This window comes from Ischnura elegans, chromosome 11 (assembly GCF_921293095.1).
Source record: "Ischnura elegans chromosome 11, ioIscEleg1.1, whole genome shotgun sequence".
Lineage (NCBI taxonomy): Eukaryota > Metazoa > Arthropoda > Insecta > Odonata > Coenagrionidae > Ischnura > Ischnura elegans.
The window spans coordinates 100,774,835-100,797,379 of record NC_060256.1 but is presented as its reverse complement, the minus strand read 5'-3'; the positions used below and the strand labels follow the sequence as shown (position 1 = coordinate 100,797,379).

The 22,545-nt window shown below is 37.8% G+C and overlaps 1 protein-coding gene across 1 annotated transcript in view; it reads right to left on the bottom strand.

Annotated features, from left to right (window-relative positions):
- Positions 1-22,545, bottom strand: part of LOC124168527 (dedicator of cytokinesis protein 9) — a 141,147-nt gene that overhangs the window by 102,790 nt on the left and 15,812 nt on the right. Inside the window, exons 7-9 of the mRNA XM_046546855.1 lie at positions 20,576-20,727; positions 19,440-19,616; positions 8,349-8,552 (exon numbers count right to left, since the gene is read on the bottom strand). Of these exons, the coding sequence (XP_046402811.1) occupies positions 8,349-8,552; positions 19,440-19,616; positions 20,576-20,727 (533 nt within the window). The remainder of the gene's footprint in view (positions 1-8,348; positions 8,553-19,439; positions 19,617-20,575; positions 20,728-22,545) is intronic.

Sequence of the window (22,545 nt, the reverse complement as noted above, 5' to 3'; positions counted from 1 at the left end):
CTTTTAAAAAATTTTGCATGTTCCCCATTGAAGCTGGTAGACCGGAAAAGGTCAGTCGGTGAGATGGGGTAAAGATGACAAGCTTTCCATCCATTGTTCCCATATTACTTGATATTTTCCTTCAAAGATTATGATTTATGGTCTGTGAGGTCTTGGAAAGGAAAAAAAAACCTTAGGGTCAAGGGCTGATGGAGGGCCGACGAGGTTTTGTGAAATCTACGCTGTGGTTATTATCTCACGGCACTGAGATTACCCCGATTGTTGTTCAATCTCTTGGGAAGATTGCCTGTTGTGTTTTGCCTTCAAATATTCCATCATCATCATCACTGGTCAACAATCCTAGGATTGGTTTGACGCAGCTCTCCACTCAGTTCTCCTATCAGCTAATCTTTTCACTCCTACGTATTTCTTCTCTTTCACATCTCTCTTTACTTGTTCCATATATTTTGTTCGAGGTCTTCCTTTTCCATTCTTGCCTTCCACCTGTCCTTCGACGATTGTCTTCATCAGGCCATCATGTCTCAAGATGTGGCCTATAAGGTTGTTCCGTCTTCTTATTAAGGTTTTCATGAGGCTTCTCTTCTCTCCTACCCTTCTTAGGACTTCCTCATTACTAACTCGGTCGATCCATTTGATTTTCATCATTCTTCTGTAGCACCACATTTCAAAGGCCTCTATCCTAGCTTTCTCCGCTGCGGTCATTGTCCATGCCTCACTTCCGTATAGGAGCATACTCCACATGTAGGTTCTTATAAATTGTTTCTTTACTTCTATATTTAAGTTTCCCGCTGTAAGCAGGTCTCTCTTTTGGTGGAATGCTCTCTTCGCCTGGGCTATTCTGCTGACAATTCCTTTCTTGCTTCTCCCGTCACTAGTTATCTTGCTTCCCAAATAACAGAATTCATCCACTTCTATCAGTTTTTGCCTCCCTATTTTAATGTTGGTTTTGACTTCTTCTCTTCTGCTGCATACTAAGATCTTGGTTTTCTTCGTGCTTATTTTCAGTTGATATCTACTCATTACCCTACCCATATTAACCAGAATATTTTTCAAATCCTACTCTGTTTCTGCTATAACGGCTATGTCCTCAACAAATCTTAGCATGCTTATTTTTTCTCCATGGATATTCACTCCCAATGTGTCATTCCATGTCAGTTCATCCAGGCATGACACCCACCGACTCGGATTTTGATGAAACTTGCCAATTTTCATCCTACCATGCTGGAATGAAAAAGTGTTAAATATTTCTTGGCTATCTCTAATAGTTTTTTTTTTCACGACCATTTGAAGTTTGGGTGAAACAGCTGTTTTTCAATGGATGCGGTCTCCAAAGGCACTTGCGCCTCCAGAGGGAAATAATTTGTCTTAGCCATAGTTTTCATCCGATTCTTATGAAAATTTGCAGGTTTACTGTAGAAGTCATGAGGATTCCAAAATCTTATTGAAAAATATCCTAAGGAATATTGGAAATTCTCTAAACTCGTATGTTTCATAAGATTTTAGAAAATTTTGCGTCAAAAACATGGTTCTATAAAACTTCAAATTTTGACCTGAGGCAATATCTGAATCAAGCTAAATTATTTTTTCTAATATTCCTTAAGGTATGACCCACCACCTGTAAAAATAAAATTCATGGCTTTTTGCTTGCTTTGATGTTAAAAAAAATTTTATGCAAAATAAATCCTTTTTCACGACTCTGGTCGTCAGTGTTGGGTCCTCCTCCAAGTGTGATGAAATGCTTGTGTTAACTGCTTTCTATATCTAAAAAAATATTTACAACATGTATCTAGTGCATAATACATTCAAAAATTAAAACATTTTTTTATGTGCAAGTTGTTTTTCTCCCGATACGAAAAATATATTTTTGAAATAGAATATTTTAAGGAATTCATAGCACTTACCCATCATTGCTGGGGATAACTTGATTGTTGCTATATAAAACACATCAAAATACAGGATGCATGTCAATACAAGTCACCTTTCTCCATTTTGTATTGACAAAAAACTTCACGAATGTTTTTTACCTCATTAATGTTGTTCTACTTTGAACAAAAAGGTTTTCAAAGTACTGGATAAAGATTTCCTTCCAGAGCATGATTCAGAAGTTCTTGATAAAGCGAGTGATATGGATGTGCTAGTTGGGTTACGAAAAGAAAAACTGGTGACAGCAGGCAGTTAGGGAGATATAATTCAGCTACTAACACTAGCTCCGACTTCGTGGAGTAGGAAAAAAGTAGCCACCGAATTCAATGTTAGTGAATATACAATTCGACAAGCTAGGGAACTTCTATGAATGTAAGGCATCATAGCCATACCAGATCCAAGGAGGGGCAAAAGCATAGAACAAACTGCAGTGGACTTAGTTCAGTCATTTTACCAAAATGACGAGTACATATTCACGCCTTATGCCAGGAATGAAAGATAAGGTGAGTGTGTCCAAAAATGTCCACAAGCAAAAGAGGTTACTTCCAAGTAACCTAAACGAGCTGTATGCAGCTTTTTAATTTGAATTCCCACATGTAAAAATAGGGTTTTCAAAATTCTGTCTGTTGCGACCTAAATGGTGCGTGTTGGCAGGCTCCTCTGGAACCCATTCGGTATGTGTCTGTGCTAACCATCAGTATGCATCACTTCTTCTCCATGCATTCTTTATAGAGGAGACCTACAAGGACCTATTTGATTTCTTGGTATGTTCCAAAGATAACAGGGATTGCATGTTACGGCACTGTTTAGAATGTATGTCTGACAAACGACTGAAGGAACATCTGAAAAGTAAATATGAGGAATGAGACCCTGAAGATGAAGTGACATACAGTGCATGGGTGACAAGGTATCGAACCCAACAAATTAGATTAGCAGTGACTCTGGATGAATACATCAATAGTCTGGTGAACAATCTGGAAAAACTTCTCCCACATTCCTTCATAAACAAATCCCAGGCGAGATACCTAAAAGAACTAAAAAATAACCTACAGCCAGATGAAGCCATTGTTTTGCTGGATTTCGGTGAAAACTACCATTATGTAATACAAGATGAGGTTCAGGGTCATCACTGGAATCAGGATGGTTGTTCCCTACATCCAGCGGTAATTTATACTCGAGGACAGCTGAAGAAAGATCTCTGTGTGTCAAGTTTGTGTGTATTTTGTGACGATCTAGAACATGATGTAGCTTTCGTATTTGAAACGCAAAAAATAGTCACTCAGTTTTTAAAGGAAAAGTTTCTTGAAATAAAGGAAGTGCAATATTTCAGTGATGGTTGTGCTGGTCAATATAAGAACTGTAAAAACTTTATAAACCTGTGCCATCATCACCAGGACTTTGACTTGCATGCTTCTTGGTCTTTTTTTCAACTAGTCATGGGAAATCTCCATGTGATGGGATAGGTGGAACAGTTAAGTGCATTCTTACAAGAGAAAGCCTTCAGCGGGATCTGGGTAATACAATGACTTCCATTAAAAAGGTGTTTGAGTTTTTCAAGTACAAAGTGGACAAAATTTCATTTTACGTTTTAAAAAAAGAACAATTATCAATGATTCGGCAACAATAAAAAAACTCGCTGGTACCTTGTAAAAACAATCCCAGGTACTCGTAGCTACCATTCTTCTATACATTATTGCGACAAAAAAAATTAGCTTTGATACCACATACAGTTCTGTCCACAATTTCTTGATAAAGCCAAGTAGGGAAGAAATTTTGACAAAAACTTGTACTAATTTTTTTGTGGCCTGCTTGTATGAGAATCACTGGTTTTTTGGGCTACTTATGTCGATGTTGATCCATTTGATATAAAAGTGAAATTCTGTATCATTTTACTGGCTAAAAGAGAAAGAAGATATTTACAATGTTCCTGTAAATAATGTAATTTGTTATGTGGAAACTCCTACCACAAGAGGCTCAGGACGAATGCATTACTTCTCGGAGAAAAACATTAAACGTGTGAACCGAAGGCTGTTGGATTTAAAAGGAAAACTTGGAATTACCACTACTGGGAAAAAAATGTAACTCTAGTGTAACTGAAATATTAGCTTTCTCAGAGATAGGCCTCAGTGAAGACCTTGGATACTATCCTATTTAACTACAAACTGATGCACAGACAAAAGTGACCATATATTGTAATCGTTCATTTATAAGTTGTGCAACATTATTGAAGTAAAACACATTCGTGAAGTTTTGTCAAGGCATTGATGCCTTTTCTTTGATTTCCTTAATGGCTTTTTCAATGTAAACGTTGAAAATTACGGGTGACAATGTACAGCCTTGTCGCACTCCTGTCTTAATTCTTGCTTCTTCACAGCTGGGCCCTGATTTTATCACGGCTATTTGGTTTTTGTATAAACTGTGGATGATTCTTCTGTCATTATAAAGAACCCCAATTTCCTTTAGGATTCCAAGTATTGTGCTCCAATCCACGTTATCAAATGCTTTCTCTAAGTCCACAAACGCAACGAATGTTGGCTTGTTCTTTTCCATTCTCTTTTCTATGAGCAGTCTTAGGGCCAATATTGCTTCCCTTGTGCCTTTGTTTTTCCTGAATCCAAATTGGTCCTCATCCAAGTACTCTTCTGCTTTTCGTTCTATTCTTCTATAGATGATCCTTGTCAGTATCTTTGATGCATGTGTAGTAAGGCTTATGGTCCTAAAATCTTCGCACTTCTCCGCTCGTTTCTTCTTAGGAATAGGGATTATAATGTTCCTCTCGAAATCCTTTGGTATCTCACCTGTCGTATACATTTCACTAATGATTTTGTATAGCTGGCTCAACGTCTTCTCTCCTGAATTTTTGATTAGTTCTGCAGGAATGTCATCAATGCCAGACGCTTTATTTATCCTGAGGTCTCTTACAGCCGCATCAAATTCCGATCTTAAAATTGGGGCTCCCATGTCATCGGCATCCACTTCCCTCTCGTTTTCGATAGCATTCGTTCTGAGGCGACTTCCTTTGTACAAATCTTCCAGATATTCCTTCCATCTCTTCCCTTTTTCTTTGTTTTCAATCAATAGTTCTCCGTTTTTGTCCCTAAGGGTATTACATCTTACGCCCCTTTCCTTAAAGTGGTTCCTCACTATCCTATAAGCGGCCTCTACTTTTCCATGTTTAAGATTGTTTTGCACGTCTTCGCAAATGCTTTTCATCCACGGTTCTCTAGCCTTCCGCACTTTACGACATATTTCGTTCCTTATCCTCTTGTAACGATTCTGTCCTTCCTCTGTTTTCGCAGCCTTGTATTTTCTTCTTTCTTCAATGAGATCTAATACTTCCTGCGTGATCCATGGTTTTTTCATAACGACTCTTCTTTTACCAAGAACTTCCTCAGCTGCCGCCTGCAGACCACTTCTAATGGTTTTCCAACTCTCTTCCATTGGTAAATGAAGAGCAAACTTAGTGCATGTCCACAGTAATTTTATTTGGTACGACGCGTTTCAGCGACCTTACTTCGCTATCATCAGGTACCTGAGGTATCGTACCTGATGATAGCGAAGTAAGGTCGCTGAAACGCATCGTACCAAATAAAATTACTGTGGACATGCACTAAGTTTGCTCTTCATTTACCATTGTATCATTATGTTCCACAACATCTCGCCTAACACCGTTGAATACATCTCTTCCATTGGTTTGTTGGTCGGATCCTCCCCTATTTTATTTTCTACAGCCTCTTTAAAAGCCAGTTGATGCTGAACCTCCCTCAATTTTTCAACCTGCCATATGTTTTTCACGGCTTTCTTCAACTTTTTAAATTTAAGGTGGCATTTCATCATAACTAGGTTATGGTCACTATCGATATCTGCCCCTGGATAGCTTTTGCAGTCCTTCACCTGGTTCCTGAATCTTTGTTTCACTAGAATGTAGTCGATTTGGAATCTTCTACGGTCTCCTGGCATCTTCCACGTGTATCTTCTTCGCAGGGGATTTTTGAATAAAGTGTTGGCAACCACTAGCCTGTGCTCCGTGCAGAATTCAAGTAGCCTTTCTCCTCTTTCATTTCGGTTACCCAACCCATATTTCCCAGTTATTATTCCGTCTTGACCTTCGCCGACGACAGCGTTCCAGTCCCCTAAAATAATAAGATTTTCTTCCCCTCTTACCTGCTTGATAACTTCCGCTATATCTTGGTAGACATCTTCTACTTCTTCGTCTTCATAATCTGACGTAGGCATGTAAACCTGTACCACTACAGTAGCTACGGGTTTAGTATCTATCTTCACCATTACTATCCTTTCATTAAACTGCAGGTAGCTTTTAACACGCATCCCGGCGCTCTTTCTAAGCATTATGCCTACTCCAGCATTACCATTTAGCGATCCCGTGTGTATCATTCTGTAGCTTCCACTCCAAAAGTCTCCTTCCTGGGGCCACTTCATTTCGCTGATGCCTAATACATCGAGGTTCATTCTTCGCATCTCCACCTTCAAGTTCTCTAGCTTACCGCAGGTACAAAGTGATCTGACGTTCCATGTTCCTATCCGTAACATTCTATCTCGTTTGACCGATGTACCCTCTCGAGTAGTCCCCGCCCGGAGATCCGAATGGGGGACTAGTTTACCTCCGGAATATTTTACCCGAGAGAATTCCATCATGTCATTATATAAATTGAGTGGAGTAGCTGTGACTCCTCGGGATGATAATGTGGTGGTTTCCCCTTGCCTTCCACATCGCAGTACTACAGCCGTTAAGTAAATGTTACCACGCCCGTAGTGGAATGTGTGTCGCTGTACCGACCAGTATGGTCTCCACCTTCGCACATGTGAAGAAGAGCTGCTGCCCTCTCCCCCGGGTGATGAGAGGCATAATTATTGGCGGCCCCCAGTCGCCAAGTCACGGTATCTTCACAGGTTTTGGTATCTTTTAAATGGCCTACCTTACCCAAGGGTAGCCCAATACCCCCTCAGAATACCGCCGCTTTTTGTCCACGACTGCTTATTCGACGAGAGAACTCGCTTATCTCGCAGCTAACCTCTATATCTAAAGGTCGACCCACCATCCGCAACCCGGTGGACGTACTCGGTGGCTTTAAGCTCATTCCACAGCTGAAATTCTATTGCAATACTCCCACAAGAGCTTTCAATCCCTAGTAAGCATCATAAGGTTAAGACTACAAGTGAATACCTACTTATCCCCAAAGGCCATACATATTGTGTAAATTTAGCCGAAAAGTACCGTGTAAATTTTTAGTATTGAAAGTGGAGGTATTGATAACTGTAAAAAGTCCCTGCATACGTCTGCACACCACACGATTGGATAAAAAAAAGGCACAATTTTTTTTTATTAGCTCTGATGATCAAAATAGGGGTGCATCTCTTACATGCCTTTATACAGTACTACAGAGAAGGTCAGTTGAAGCAGTGTAGCTAATGAACCTAATAAAGAAGTTAAGTTTGTTGGCCGAAAAACAAATGTAGGTGCCTTGAGAAACATTTGATCATGTGTGTATATTAGGAACATTCCTGAATCATGGCATGTCACCATCCATTACATTTACAATATCATGTGTTTCAATTAAACAACATTAATTTTCCTTATGCTTTGCACAAGGTGATGCTTTGTGACAGCGACAACACTTAGACCCACAACATTCTGCACCGTTATAAAATCAGAGCGATCCATTCACCATCGCCATCATCAGGATAGTCAAGAGAGGCATGCATCTACATGGTGCATTAAGTACCAATTCCCTGGAGCTGAAAACCCTATTGGCACATGTTAGAAACATCCACTATTTGAGCAAATTTATTGATAATACCTATTGCAGTAGCATTGCTCTGAAAAAATTAAAATCATGTGTTTTTTTTTAAGTTATTAAATTAGATTAAACATCATTACATAATTGGATTAAGAATTTAACTACTAGATAAGGATTATAAATAAATTATTTTATCAGTTAATTCATTTAATATTTTGATCACACTATCTAATCACTACAAAAATAAGAGGATTTTTCTCTCTCATAAAATTTCCTACTTCATCAGATTTTCTTGAAAAAGCGACTAGCATCAGTCAGATAACATTGGGGCCACACTAAAATTGGTGTGGTGACATAGCCCAGAAGTGTTTTATCTAACATGACAAGTACCCGCAAAAGTATAAGACATACAACAAAGAATCAAGACATAAATTAGTTTCAAAGGTTTGTTGTAATCTACGTTACACAGTTATATTATTTGTTTAATGTGATAAGTGTATCAGAATTCATTAATTCAACACGGATCTGCAGGAGAAAAATTTGTGAAAAATAAATAATCTCTTCCACACATTAACCAAATGCAAATAACCAAACAACAAAAGAGAAGCAAGAGAAAAACTTATTGCCCCACCAATTTCTGAGCATCATTCCACAATGTTAACACACCTTGCAAGCAGAGAGGGCCCAGTCCTCAGGAATGGTTTCTGACGCTGTGGTTTTGCTGTCGTCAACGTCGTCTTCCAACTTATCACAAAGAGGAGGGAGCAAGTCCACAACTTCCCTCCCATTCACATCAAAATAAAAAGTCTCCGATATCTTCCTGCCTTGCTTTGCATCAAACAGGGCAAGGGATGTAAAATAAGGCTCCACCTGACGAAATAATAATTGCATATTGGTCAAATCAAATGAAATTCGAATGTGTCACCACAAGAAATAAAAGGCAATGCATACTTGTAGCCAGAGATTCAGATTAAAAGTAACTAAGTTACTAGTAACAATTACATTTCACTTATTACTTTACTTATAAGCATTACATTTCAAACAAAGTAACTACATATTTCTTATAATCTACTCATTCATTCTGAAAGCAATTGTTACTCTCCGCCACATGCAACCTGAGCTCATAGTTAGAAAAGCTGGAGCCACAACTAGTGTGCCCCCACAATAATCGCTTTATCAATAAGCACTGTAGACAAATGGTAAGAGGAAATAAAACCATAGGAGCCATTCAAGAATTACATCTGACGATAAATTAATAGCATTTTCAACTCTGCCCTCCCACTGTATACAGCGGAACCTCGTTAAAGCAAGTACGGGCTATTGCGAGACCCCCGCCATTACGAGAGATAGCCCAGGCACCATCAATTGACCTTATAATAAGCATGTAAAAAAATTTGTTTTTACGATGCTCTTTTGGTTCTGGCACTCGCAATAGCGAGAGTTTCCATCACCGGAAAACCTTCACCAAAAGTCCCTAATCTCTGTACACCCATGTCTCGTATAGCGCAATTTCGATATAGCGCAAATTCGTTCCTCGGGGAAACATTGCAATGCAGTGTAGCCTAATCAAAAATCTTAAATGCTCTCGTGATAAAACGTGAACTTGCGCTAAGTACATACGAAATTTCTATCATTTTACGCATATTAATATAATTGCTTGCCTCAAATCTTCTTTTTTGTTTATATATTAATCAAAATCCATTGCTGTGCAATGGCCAAAAGTATTACTTGTCATTGGGTCCAGATAGCCGGCCTACCGAAGTAATTTATCTCGTCTCCTTAACAGAATGAGTTAATTTAGATTGTTAATTGAGTGTGGGGCTAGTGGAAATGAGTTTTTTTTAAGCAATACTGGTTGAGACGTAATTTTTGCCGTCATAGGTTATCGGGCGATTGACTTCCAGGGGGGGTGTGCTTGAATCGCTCGGGATTAATTCCGGCACGGAATAATCCCGATCTCTCATTCCGTGTCGGAATCTTTTTGCTCGGGATTTGGTGTGCTTGAAATTTTCTAGCCGATTGTCGGTTTCGAATGTTGCTATCTAGATTCAACCCGAGCGATAGACGTGGCAACGTCGGGTTGTGGACGTAAATTTGTCCGTTGTTAATGCTGAGCCTACAAATATTTACAAAACAATCGATAGCAGAAATTCAGATACCGCTGATATAAATGAATATAACTAAACAACATAAGGAAATACTTCTTCAATTTGTGAAGGTAAGTAACTCGAACCAATTTGGATTCTATTGTGTGTAATATATAATGTTTTATATCAGTGTTTCCTTTTCAGAAAATGAAAGCATAAATAACAGAAAACTAAAAAATAATTTTACTGCCAAAGATGGAGCAATGCATTGGCAGAAGGTGACGCTGAAACCAGCTGAAACTTAAAGAATGTATGAGGTTATGGAAGGATTGGAGAAAGGAAAGAATGAAAATTGAATGAATATGTGTATCGCGAAGTAAATACTTATAATTTTCTGCCACGAATCATCGACACGGTTTCTCACAATTTTGTAAGTGCTATAACTTTTTCGCCCCGTAAATAGTAAAATAGATTCGGTTAATGAAGCGTTATGCATGTATTTGTTTGGCGATAATTTTAATAGCTGTGAATGGAACAATGTATCGGTATCATGACTGATATATCTCTTTACAGTCTTGGCAAGATATATATAAATATGCTTTCAAGGGCAAAGCAGCCGCCCTATCAAAAGATGTAATCCACACTGCGAGTGGGGCACCAGTAGCTCAATATTTCCAGAGGCGGGTGGCTGATATAATAAGTGCAAATGAAATACATGGCTATTTCAATGTTAATGAGTCGGTGATTTTTTTGATGAGTTGAGGTTTTTTTAAAGTTTTCCTTTATATAATAATTCAGTATACACAATGTTATTACTTAAATACTGTTATAAAATTGTTATTAATTGTGTAAAATTATACTATACTATGTAATTTAATAATTTAAATACTCTAAATATTAACATTATGAATTTAAAAACCCGCTTTGTCCTTTTTATAAATATTATATTGTTTACAAAATATTTTATTTCAGATACCAACACCAGTGTAGAGTAATTGAAAGAATTCCAGAGAAGCCACTGTTACTACAGGAAAAAAGTATTCTATCCGAAGAAAAGCAATTAGAGGAAACAAAACAAATTAGTGCAAAATTGCTTAGCTTGGAAAGGGAGGAATTAAAACTAGTAAAAATTGAGGTCAAGCTCGACAAAATTAATTTTTAGTTGTCAAACTTTGTATCTGATTATTTGTGTTTAATACAAAATTGAGTTCTATCATTGAAATATTTCATATGAATACCTCTCCTATAACCGCAAAGACTAAATTGATGAATTCTTCTCGGGTTCTCAGCCAGGTTAATTTTTTTATAGAGGCCGACGTTTCGAGAGACGACTTGTCTCCCATCTTCAAGGCCGTGTTACTCTTTGTAAGTCCAATTTCATCTGGCTGAGAACCCAAAAACATCAACAGTGTTCACCAGGAGAAATTAAAATCGTGAAATTGTTGGGTATATGTGGTACATTTATATTGCGCAGAACTGTTGCTGTTGCTGCGCATGCGCACGTTGGTGAGCGCATGTACCGCATGTACATATGATAGTTGGCGGGAGAGCCAGTCACTCGCAGTCACTCTGAGCGAGTAAGTTGGTATGTGAGCCTGTGTGTTACCATGGGCCCAGGGGGCCATGGTGTGAAGTGCCGTAATGTATTTCTTTGTTGGCAATAAAGCCTAATTATTAAATCTATTAAGTTTTTACTCAATTGTTAACCCAAGAAACCTGAACAGAAATAACTCAACTGTTTACCTCCATCCAAATTGCATTCTCAATAATCATAAATATTAACCTTGGTAACTTTTCCCCTATTAATATTCTTAAGAATTAGTAAGTATTTACACTAACAGGAATAATAAGAATAAAAATAAATTAGGATTACTGCTGGGGAAGGTAAAATTAAATGAAATGTCTAGATTAAATAAGATTTTTTTATTTGAACCACTTGAAATACAGTATGCAATAGCAATTAATTAATTTAGACTCCTTGAGCCCAAAAAGGTATTTTTTATCACATCTTTCAGTGAATATTAGGCTTCTGTGCATTATAGACAAGTTATTTTGTTTCAATTCTCATTTATTAACTTTGAAGGTAAACATAAATAACGAGAACTCTTCCAAGTAACTTTCGGTGACCAAAAATTATTAAATGTACTACCTTCAAGTACGTCCTTTGATTTCGTTCAGCAGCAACAGGAAACATAGTTAAGCACAGTATACACATCAAACAGACATTCGATATTCGTGTCGGGTTCTTCAACGCGTACAGCGGTACATTCGAAAATGTTAATTTATATGGTCTTCAAAAATTAACATAATGTTTCTGGATGCACATCACACGCGCAGCCGCGTATGTAGTGCAAACATCTGAAATTGCATCATAACCTGAAGTTATGGCTATGAATATGCTTTTAAAATTTAGGAAACTCAAATAATTCAAGATGAAGGGACTTAATTACGTTAATAAAATTTACTCATAGGCACATTACCCTGATACGATTTCAGCAAAAATGTTACTCGCCTTAGTTTCTACTGAAAGCAATGGGGATATTCTTTCGGAATGACATCTGTGAGAGATTCAGTCAAATCTCTTGTCAATAGCTTTGAGAGACAAAAAGGGCTCTTGAATTCGCCGTCGCTCACATTGAAGGAATCCTCTGTTTCCCTGAAGTATCTCGTTCTTCCAAAAACTTCACCTTCTTCCTATTCTAATTCTTTCATTAACCGCAAATAAAACATTACATCCGCCATATTGTTCAAAACTTCGACACGGAATTATAATCTCACCTAACTACGACCACTCGGCTTTCATCCCGGCACGGAATCAGCAGATCCCGAGCAAAATCACATCTCGAAGGTTTCAAGCACACCAAATCACATTCCGTAACGAGATTTTCCGGGCGAGTCCTTGGTTACGTATCGGAATTAATCTCGAGCGATTCAAGCACATCCCCCCAGGTAGAGGGTCTACGCCCAAGCCTTCAAGGTCACCGGTATTCACGGGGGAGAAATGGAGCAGTGGCCGAGTTGCGCATGAATAGCATCAAAATATAAGACGGTCCGCTATAGAGTGTCAAACACAATAGCTTCGTTCCCTCCCCGCAGTCGTAGGCCCTCTGCGTCTCAAGAATACAGTTCAGCAGTAGAAGGTGATTTCGATAGAGCCATGCAGAGTAAAAACCTAGAGAAAATGGCAAAAAATAGGAATGCGGCTAGAAAAATCAAGAATTTATCAAGAAAAACCATAAACCTAGAAGAGAAATTGGTAAAGGTCAATTGCTTTGAAAATGGAGAACGTCACAGCGATATTGCGCGGAAGTTTAAACGCACGATGCCTTATTCTGAATAAAGACGAGGTAGAGGGTAGGTAGTCAAACATCAGTGACCTCAGCCTCACCAACTTCAACCAAGCGGTCTACACGGAAAGTTCTTAGTGAATCAGTACAAAAAGACGAGGGTGGTAATCGCTCCGAGACATTTAGTGAAAGCTTCGGTTGGTTCCAGAATTTAAACGGCAAGCAGGTATTTTCAGTGCGGTGATATCAGGTGAATCTGCAAATGTTGATAGTGCAGTCACCACAACATTTTCTGATGATCTCCAAGCTGTGATTGAAAGTGGCTCCTTTCCCCCTCAACTAGTTTTTAGCGTTGACGAGACGATATTCTTTTGGAAAAGAATGCATTCTCGTTCATTCATTTTCAGGGAAGGAAAACCTGGGTCAGGTTTCAAGGCATTTAAAGACTGTTTCACGTAGCTGCTAATGACTCGGAGGACTTCGAATTAAAATGATTTATCATTCATTAACTCCGCTAGCTATGAAATGGCATTCAAAGTAGCATTTGCCTGTCATTTCGATGAGCGACAAAAGGGCCTGGGTGACACAATAGTTGATTTTAGACTGGTTTGAAAAATCGTCAACTGCCGGCAATCAGAAGGTGTATATCCTGATTCCTTGAAGGTATCTAAGGTGGTCCCAGTGTATAAGAACAAAGACAATAGAAATAATCTGCAAAACTACAGGCCAGTATCTATAGTGCCACAATTTGGTAAATTATTTGAGTATGTATTCTGTAAAAGGCTCATTGACTATCTTGATAAGCAAAACATAATATCACTCCATCAATATGGCTTTCAGCAGGGAAAATCGACAGAATTGGCTCTATTTAATGCAATTGATAATATTACACAGGAAATAAATAGTAAAAATAAGGTAATGGGGATATTTTTTGACATGAGCCGAGCCTTTGATGCTGTGGATCATGACAAATTGCTAAAAAAATGTGAATCAATAGGTATTAGGGGCATTCCTCTAAATTGGCTTAAGACATATCTTCATGGAAGAAAACAGAAAGTAGCATACAGGAAAGATGGGACGGTCTATTTCTCCTCCACATTAGAAGTCAAAAAGGGTGTACCACAGGGGTCAGTATTGGGTCCTCTTCTCTTTCTAATATTCATCAATGACCTACCTAATAAAATTGTAACCCAAGATAATAAGTGTGTATTATATGCAGATGATGTAACCATCTTATCAAAAAGAAAAAATCTGACCGCGTTAATTGATTCCAGTCAATATATAATAAAATGCATGCAAACTTGGTGTGATGTCAATGAACTAAGTCTAAATGATGATAAAACCCAAGTGATATTGTTTTCTGCTGGGCACAGCCCAAAGGACAATGATCTACTGCAATGTAAAAATAATTATCTTAATGATATGGAATGTGTAAAGTTTCTAGGAATTTATGTGGATAGAAATATGAAGTGGGATACACATATAGAGCACCTATGTAAAAAACTGAATACAGTGTTTTATCTTATATCAGTATTAAAGCATAGTGTAAGCCAGTATGTTCTGAAAACCCTTTACTATGGACTATTCTACTCAAGAATTTCATATGGAATTATAATATGGGGATCTTCGCCCCAACTTCATGATGTGTTTGTTATACAAAAGAAATTTGTGAGAAGTATGTGCAAACTAAAGTATCGAGCTCATTGTCGCCCTTTTTTTAAAAGCCTTAAATTACTCACTGTACCTTGCGTATATATATATCAGAGTGTCATATATGTAAAAAGGTATAAAGGTTGTTTTACTATGAATAATAAGATACATTCCTATGAAACAAGGAGATGTTATGACGTTCATGTCAAACAATCGAACCTAGCTCTGGTATCTAGAGGGCCTGAGCACATGTGTACAAAATTGTATAATAACCTACCTGTAAACATTAAAAGTATAGAAAATATTGATGTTTTTAAAAAGAGGGTCTTTGCTTACTTAATAGAGAAGTGTTTTTATAGTATAAAAGAATATCTTCAATCTGAAATGTAGCATTTTCTTATGTTAATTTGTTAATTTTGACGTGCCCTATATACTTGTTTAATGATTTTATCATGACATATTGTATCCTTGGGCAAATAAATATTATTATTATTATTATTATTATTACGAACCCCTGAGATAGCATATGTTAGCCGACCCGCACGACAGGAGGGAATTTCAAAAGCACGTAAGAATTTTTTTTAACGTGAATAAAAATCTTCAAATGCGTGCATACTATCTTTAAAGATGTTTTAAACTATAAAAATTTATACAAATAATGTATTCTAAGGCTATTTATAGGAATATATATGTTTCAGAGGAAATTCAATACCCAAGACCTATGCTACCAGGAACGCATCCCTATCTTCCCAATGTTAAAACGCTCTCGTATAACGCAAATTCGTATAGCGCAAAGACCCCAAGGAACGCATCCCTTGCGCTATACGATACATGGGTGTAATTTCTTGAGATCTGTTAGAAATGAAGTTAACATGGAGTGCTCATAAAATACACTGATTTGGGCATTACTTGGTGGAACGATGAAATGTTCATGGTGAAACAAAACCCAGGACTATTCCACAAACTTTTATTTTTAATTATTTTCAACCAGTTGACAGCCAAAAATAAAAGTATGTGGAATAGTCCTGGGTTTTGTTTCACCATGAACATGGAGTGCTCAGTCTCGAATTCATGTAGTAAACTGTCGTTCAATAAATAAGTAGTGCATTTTGGAGAAAATATTGTGGCATTAACATTCACGAATGCTTGATCTTCTTTTGTTCCTCAGCCGGCAGAAAGCAGTCGTAAGCATACCCGGGCGTCCGTGAGTTGCGTGAATAGAAAGCATTTGATGGCAGACACCATGGCCAAAAAACACCAAACATGCCGAAGCAAGAAAATAATAGAGTAATATGAGAGTGGCGTAGTTAATTTATCTTCCTATTTGCTCTTCGAAATTAAAAAAAAACAAGCACCCAAGGAATGCAGACCATGAAGAGTTAGAAGAAGCTTTGTTTGGGTGGTTTTGCCCACTTCAATCTGCGAGAATTTCAAAAAAAGGAGCTATGCCTAAGCCTAAAGCAGAGTATTTCAGGGATAGATTGCAATCGAGAATTTCAAGAGTTCGGAAGGTTGGTTACACTGATTCAAAGCACTATAGTGTTATTTTCCGTCATAATTACTGGTGATGCCTGCAATGATAACCCAAAGTTGTGGAAGAAAGGACTCCGATCCTAAGCATCTTAAGAAGTATTCCTCACGTGATATAACATAGACAAAACGGAACGCTTTTGCAACCTACTCCCCGACAAAACCCTTGAAGTACGAGGTATTTCTTGCAATGATGCTTCTAGAGGTAGGTAGTGTGCCTTAGCGATGGTGTAGGACGTACGCTACAATAACACTCAGCAAGTTGAGCGTGAATTGTCTGGATGGACGTATTTATTCTCTGTTGTGGTTACAAGTAATAGTCACGATCACAATGTACTATTCACAATGGTGAACTATTTGCGTCAGTGGCCAAAGTCGTACTGGCGCTCTCTTCAGACACCCGGGCAGCCGAGCCTGGTGGCCACTGGAAGAACTCACAGAACAACTCACCCTCATGGTGCCATGTCGTTCGCATTTGGTGCCGCCACAGATGGCATATGTGAAGGGCTGATGCTGCGCTTTTAGTTTATTTAATTTAAAAAATTCTGCATTCCTTTTTCATGTTTCTCGGTCATTATTGTGAATTTTAAATCAATAAATTCAAACTCATAAGTTTTTTTGGCCTTAGGGTCCATCAGATGCGTATACCTTTCCATTTCTTTACCGCAAATATTACCCATGTGAGTTATATTTGTCGCAGTTTCTTGCATCTTGTTTTTATTATATTTAAGCGACATCAGCATAATATCTGCGTGATAATTTTTCGTGAAATAATATCACTTTAATATCTTTTCTTATATTACCAATTTTAATTCAAATCGTTTTTATTGCAAAGCCGTGATAAACTCAGTGTATTATTTCAAATATGTCGCAAGCGTAACACTCAAAAAGGGACTTTTTTAACAACAGCAATTTTAATCACATCATTTTGCATGCTTAGCTAACTTTTTACCGTAGATAATGAAGGCATTTCATTATATAATAGAAAAAGTCTTCCGAGGCAGGATCATTATACAACCTTCCACCATTTTTGTCCACAGAATCAAATGCAATACGTCATTTCACCTAACTGCCGCTTAGCGTGTAGGAACACTTAACATACACCAATGGAACTATTTGAAGCATTAAATGACTGCAATACAGTTTTATCAGTTATTTTTTGAATTTTCAGTGGAAAATATCAAAATAATAGATGATCACGTAAATGCACTAATGAGGTATATAGAAAAATGGCTTCGTCGATTGTACATTGGCATAATGATTGACAAAGCAATGCTTTGCATGATTTTTATTCAGTACGGCGCTTATAAATTGTTTGAATAGTTAGTTGTTTTTTAAGTAAGAAAATGTAGTGATGCAAAAAACATCGCCTTTCGTCTGAATTTATGCTTACGTTTATCGGATATAAATTTCTCTGTCGCCGCACCACTCCTGTTCCTGTATAACTGTTCACAATAGGTATATTGGCTGGTTTTGGTCCACCTCCAGTAAAGCGACAATTCCCTAGAGCGAGTGTTTATTTGAGCCCCGTGGGGTCTTGTTTCATCAAGGTTGCACGCTGACACAATCCAAGACTTTTCTCAAACTCCACCCCTCCCTTGGAAAAAAAGTAAAATGAACCTGTCCAAAGTTAAAGGTGATCCCATTGAATCTTAATCCCATGATATTAAATACAGTGGAACTTGGTTAGTACATTCCTCCTTAGTACGTTTTCCTCCTTAGTACGGCGATTTCCCTCGGTCCCGGTACCATCCGAACAAAATACAGGTAAAAGAATTTGGTTAGTACGTTTGAAAAAATTGCGCTTTCCTGGTTAGTACGCTCAATTGCTTGCCGTGACGCAACCCGCAATTCGTTCTCTAGTGTCTTCTTAAGGGTCGCAAATGTCTGAATTCATGATTTAATTTATTATTATTAGCCATTAACATTCTTCCATTCATTCCACATCTCTTTCTTCTACCGTAATTTATCCAAATGCATTTCTGAATTCTTGTGACGTGCTGAATAATAAAATGCGGCCATTTTTCGGGAATGTCTGACTATGAAAAACTACAGCCAATAAGAAGCCCCAATTTTCCCCACCCCGAGCTCCTCACCTTCTGTTGCCTTTGGAGCGCTTGGGAGTGCCCACTGCTGCGCACGAAGTTCGAGAGGGAAATTGTTGCTATTGCACGAGTTATCATGATGAAGAAATGAGTCTTAACGGTATTAGACAATTCCCACATTATCTAAAGCAGTACTGCTCCATAAACTCGACGTCGTGCGTATTTACTTGACTACTGTTGCAGGAGCAGACGATCCTCTGGATCTCCACGCGAAGCTTAGCTTAAAAATACTTGATCTCGGAACGAAAGCAGACGACATTAGACAAATTTTGAATGTAAATTTCAACTGTTTAATATAAAATTTTCTTGTAATTACATCGTAATCTAATAATCTTGCGTGTCATCAGTTGATATATCGATCGATTTTACAATCAAAATGGTATCATTCCAGAAGCGAATGTCTACGGCTGTTGCCGTAATTTGAAAGTCAATATAATTTTGCCCAATTTTTATGATGTTTAAAAAACCAGTTGACTTACTCCGGGTTGTTGTTATATTCTCCGAGTACACTGTGAGAAAGAAAATTGACTTGTCTTCGCTTGTCTGAGCTTCACTCGTCCTTGTTCTGTATAAATATAATTAGGAGAAATCACGGGAGATAGACGCCGTAATCATGAAATCGTCTCCGGGATGTCCATGAAAAATTGCGATTTTTATTCAGAAAAGGGTTTGTTTTTCATGGTAGCGCTCATTTTCTTGATTTTAAATGTGAAAAGAGTTCAGGAAGGCGATCCTATGAGAACTACCGATAGTAATTGTAATTATGACGACTTTTTCACTGATTGCAATAACCCCGACTGCTATTATTTACTTTCCTCGTTAGTACGTTTTCCTGGTTAGTACGTTCATTTTTCGTGGTCCCTTCAGAAACGTACAAACCAAGTTCCACTGTATATACATCACATATGAGACAGGGATTAAAAGATTACATCAAACCCATGGATATGATATTTAGAGGAATATGGATAAATTATTCTACAATTTTGCATTCCCATATGAAGTAGGACAGAGATAGCAAGATTGATCGAATATGCTGCATGGAGATTTTGCCCCACACTTTACACAAAAATTGGAAGCATCAGAACAATGAAAACTTACTTGTTGATCGCCAGAGCCTTGAAGTGGTGCAGCGGCACGGAGTCTGAATCGTAAGCTCTTGCAATGAACCAACACTCGGTGTCCAAAATGCTCGCAGTACGGCTCCACATTCGCCTCTTCCTCCTCCTCCTCCTCCAGTGAGGGCCCTTCGAGGCCCTGGATTGCAGGCTCCTTCCCCTAGGTGCACAAAGAAAGAGTCTAACTCAAAACAAAGATGGTTGACAAATCATCAGAGGTCAACAATCCTAACATTGGTTTCATGCAGCTCTCCTGACAGCTAATCTTTTCACACCCACTCATTTCTTCCCATCCATAGCCTTCTAACATAACCCACTCCATATACATATTTTATTACAAGTCTACCTTTTCCATTCTAGTCATCTACTATTCCCTCGACTACATTCTTAATGAAGTTATCATAATTTAAGATGTGGCCAATTACATTGCTCCATCTCCACAGACACAATCGAATTCCCTGACTTTCCCAGTTCTCCACTCAAAATTACAGTCAGGTTTTCCTGGTGAAAACTTATGAAAATGTAGCTTTCCAGCAGGTCTGCATTAAAAGTGCACAACATGGAACATTCTGAATTTGTGGGGATGCTACATCATCATAGAATGTGTGTACTTTCAACAGCTGACCCAGAGGGTTACCTGAGAACACCATTTTCTCAAATCGAGGCATGGGCCACTTGAATAGAGGGAAAACCTTGATTGATCAAATACTTTTAATGTTCAATATTGAAAAAGATATTAGGTTTGACCTTCAAATACATTTTAAAATATGGAGGACTTTCTCGTTACAAATTACAGTGGCTGGATCTGATACATACTTTTTAATCATTTCTGAATAATTCTGAGCTATAAATACAGACATCCAATGCTACTCATAAGATTGACACATTCATTTAAAAATCATGTATCTGTTGACCACCCATACAATTTTAAATACATCTATCTCTCTCTTGATTTTTGGTCAAATGACCAATCAATTTCTTATACTCCTGACACAGACAGCAAATTGCTTGGTATTTCAGGTCTACAAAATTTAACCTACATTGAAAAACAGGGAAACTACATTGAACATTGAAACATTCACGATCAGATCAAATAATCATATTTCCAATGAGACTTACCATCCCAAATGGATGCACGGTGAACAGTCCTCGTCTGTTTTCTCTTCGAGCGAGGGCAATTGAAACATCACTTTCACAAGAGTAACGTATCCTGAGAGAATCCAAATTGGTTTGGGATCCTTGATTACCTTTGGCAAGAGCAGGCTTGGATACTAAAAGGGAAAGCAGGGGATGTCATCAACCATCAGCAAATCAGATAAAAGCAAATACATGTGATGGTAACATAAATGTACCATTGACATCAATCAATTCTGTAACTTAAGTTTGAAGAAATGACGAACATGTAGAGTAGCATGGAAATGAATCAGGACATCATAATATGAAAGTGCTCATCATCATTATAAATCAAGATGAGAGTCAGTCAAGAATAGCACAAAGTTTTGTTCTTGATGAGACCATTTAACAAACAGGGGAGATAAGAATGCATTCCCTGTAGCTACAAAATTGGGATTGAGTCTCCTAAAAGCCACATTTAGAGTTGGATTTGGAAGAGCTCATGTTCAGCAAATAAATGGTGGTCTAAATATTAACATTAAAGTTTATTACACACTACGTTACAACCTGTGTAGGCTTGATAAACTCAACAATGGCTGTGGATTTTCAGTATCGTTATGCACAAGCGGCGAGGGTCCTTCCCCACCGTCATTGAGGACTCTACTCTCGGCTGAAGGTGCCAAATCCCTGCTTTTTTTGATGGCATCCATGGTCTTCCACTCATCTTCCTCCACACAGTGTTGCCTTAGTACTTAGTTGCCAGCAGTACTATGTATTAAAGTAATGCTACATAGTACCAACTGTAGTATCTACTGCTACACCACATATTTCCTTCATTATTCTCTCATGATTTTCAACCTCCTTTGATGTTTTCTATTATCTTTATAAAAAATAAAATCTGAAGCAAAAATTTCTACTCAAACTCATAGTTATAAATATCTTTAAAAATCGTACCCCTACACAAAGTTGTTTACTCCCTTGAAAAATTTTGTACTTATTTTGTATTTCTGCTAAAAGAAAACCTGTCATGACATAGTTACCTTAAACTCAATTAATGAACAACAACCACAACATCGTCATTCAATTTAAGAGATAAGACAAATTCCTTGGGTAGGTAGGCTAACCAGATGGCATGGCAAGCGTAGCTGCCAGCAATTACCCAATCATAGATTTTAACAAAAATGTAAACAAAAACGAAGATTTAAGGCAAACAATAACAAAAAGTTAGAGAGAGTTATTAGCTATGACCTTGCTGAAAATTTTGCGCTAATAGAAATTCACTCATTATATTAATTGGATTTTCTCTCCTAAAACTCAATCGTTATCTTTACTTGCCCACAAGAGATTGACATGTTTACTAGGATGTCTGCTCTATTACTGCAGAAAATGATAAGAGATGAAAAAAATCTTGATTAATTTCACAAGATTTCTACAATGGATAGCCAATCGTAAATTATTTATATGTTGTCTAGAATTATTAAATGCATTTTTTGTATCACAAATGCGCAATGTCCTTGCAAGTGGCTGAATACAGCCCATGGGAACCAGACATAGTTGACTCTCAGGCATGAATGGTAGATCAACCATTTAATGTCAAACAGGAGAGGAAGAGAGTACCCAGTGGAAGTGAAGGGAGTGGGTGAAGTGTGAGCAAAGACAAAGGGATCAGCGACTGCACGAGTCACAGCCAGCCACTTCAGGCCTGCATCTAGACAGCATGCGGGAGCCAGCGTGTGGCCACAAGTACGTACACAGAGATGGGCAAAATACATGTCAAATGCATTTTACATACAAAATACAAATTACTTTTAAAATCTGCATTTCAAATACATAATACAAATTACTTCTAAAAATGCATTTTCGACACTAAATACAAATGTAATTTCAAAATACTCGAAAGTACCTTCACCGAAGTTCTTACCTAATAAAAAATTAAAATAAATTCAAATATGAACTATTTTTAGAATGAGAGGCTC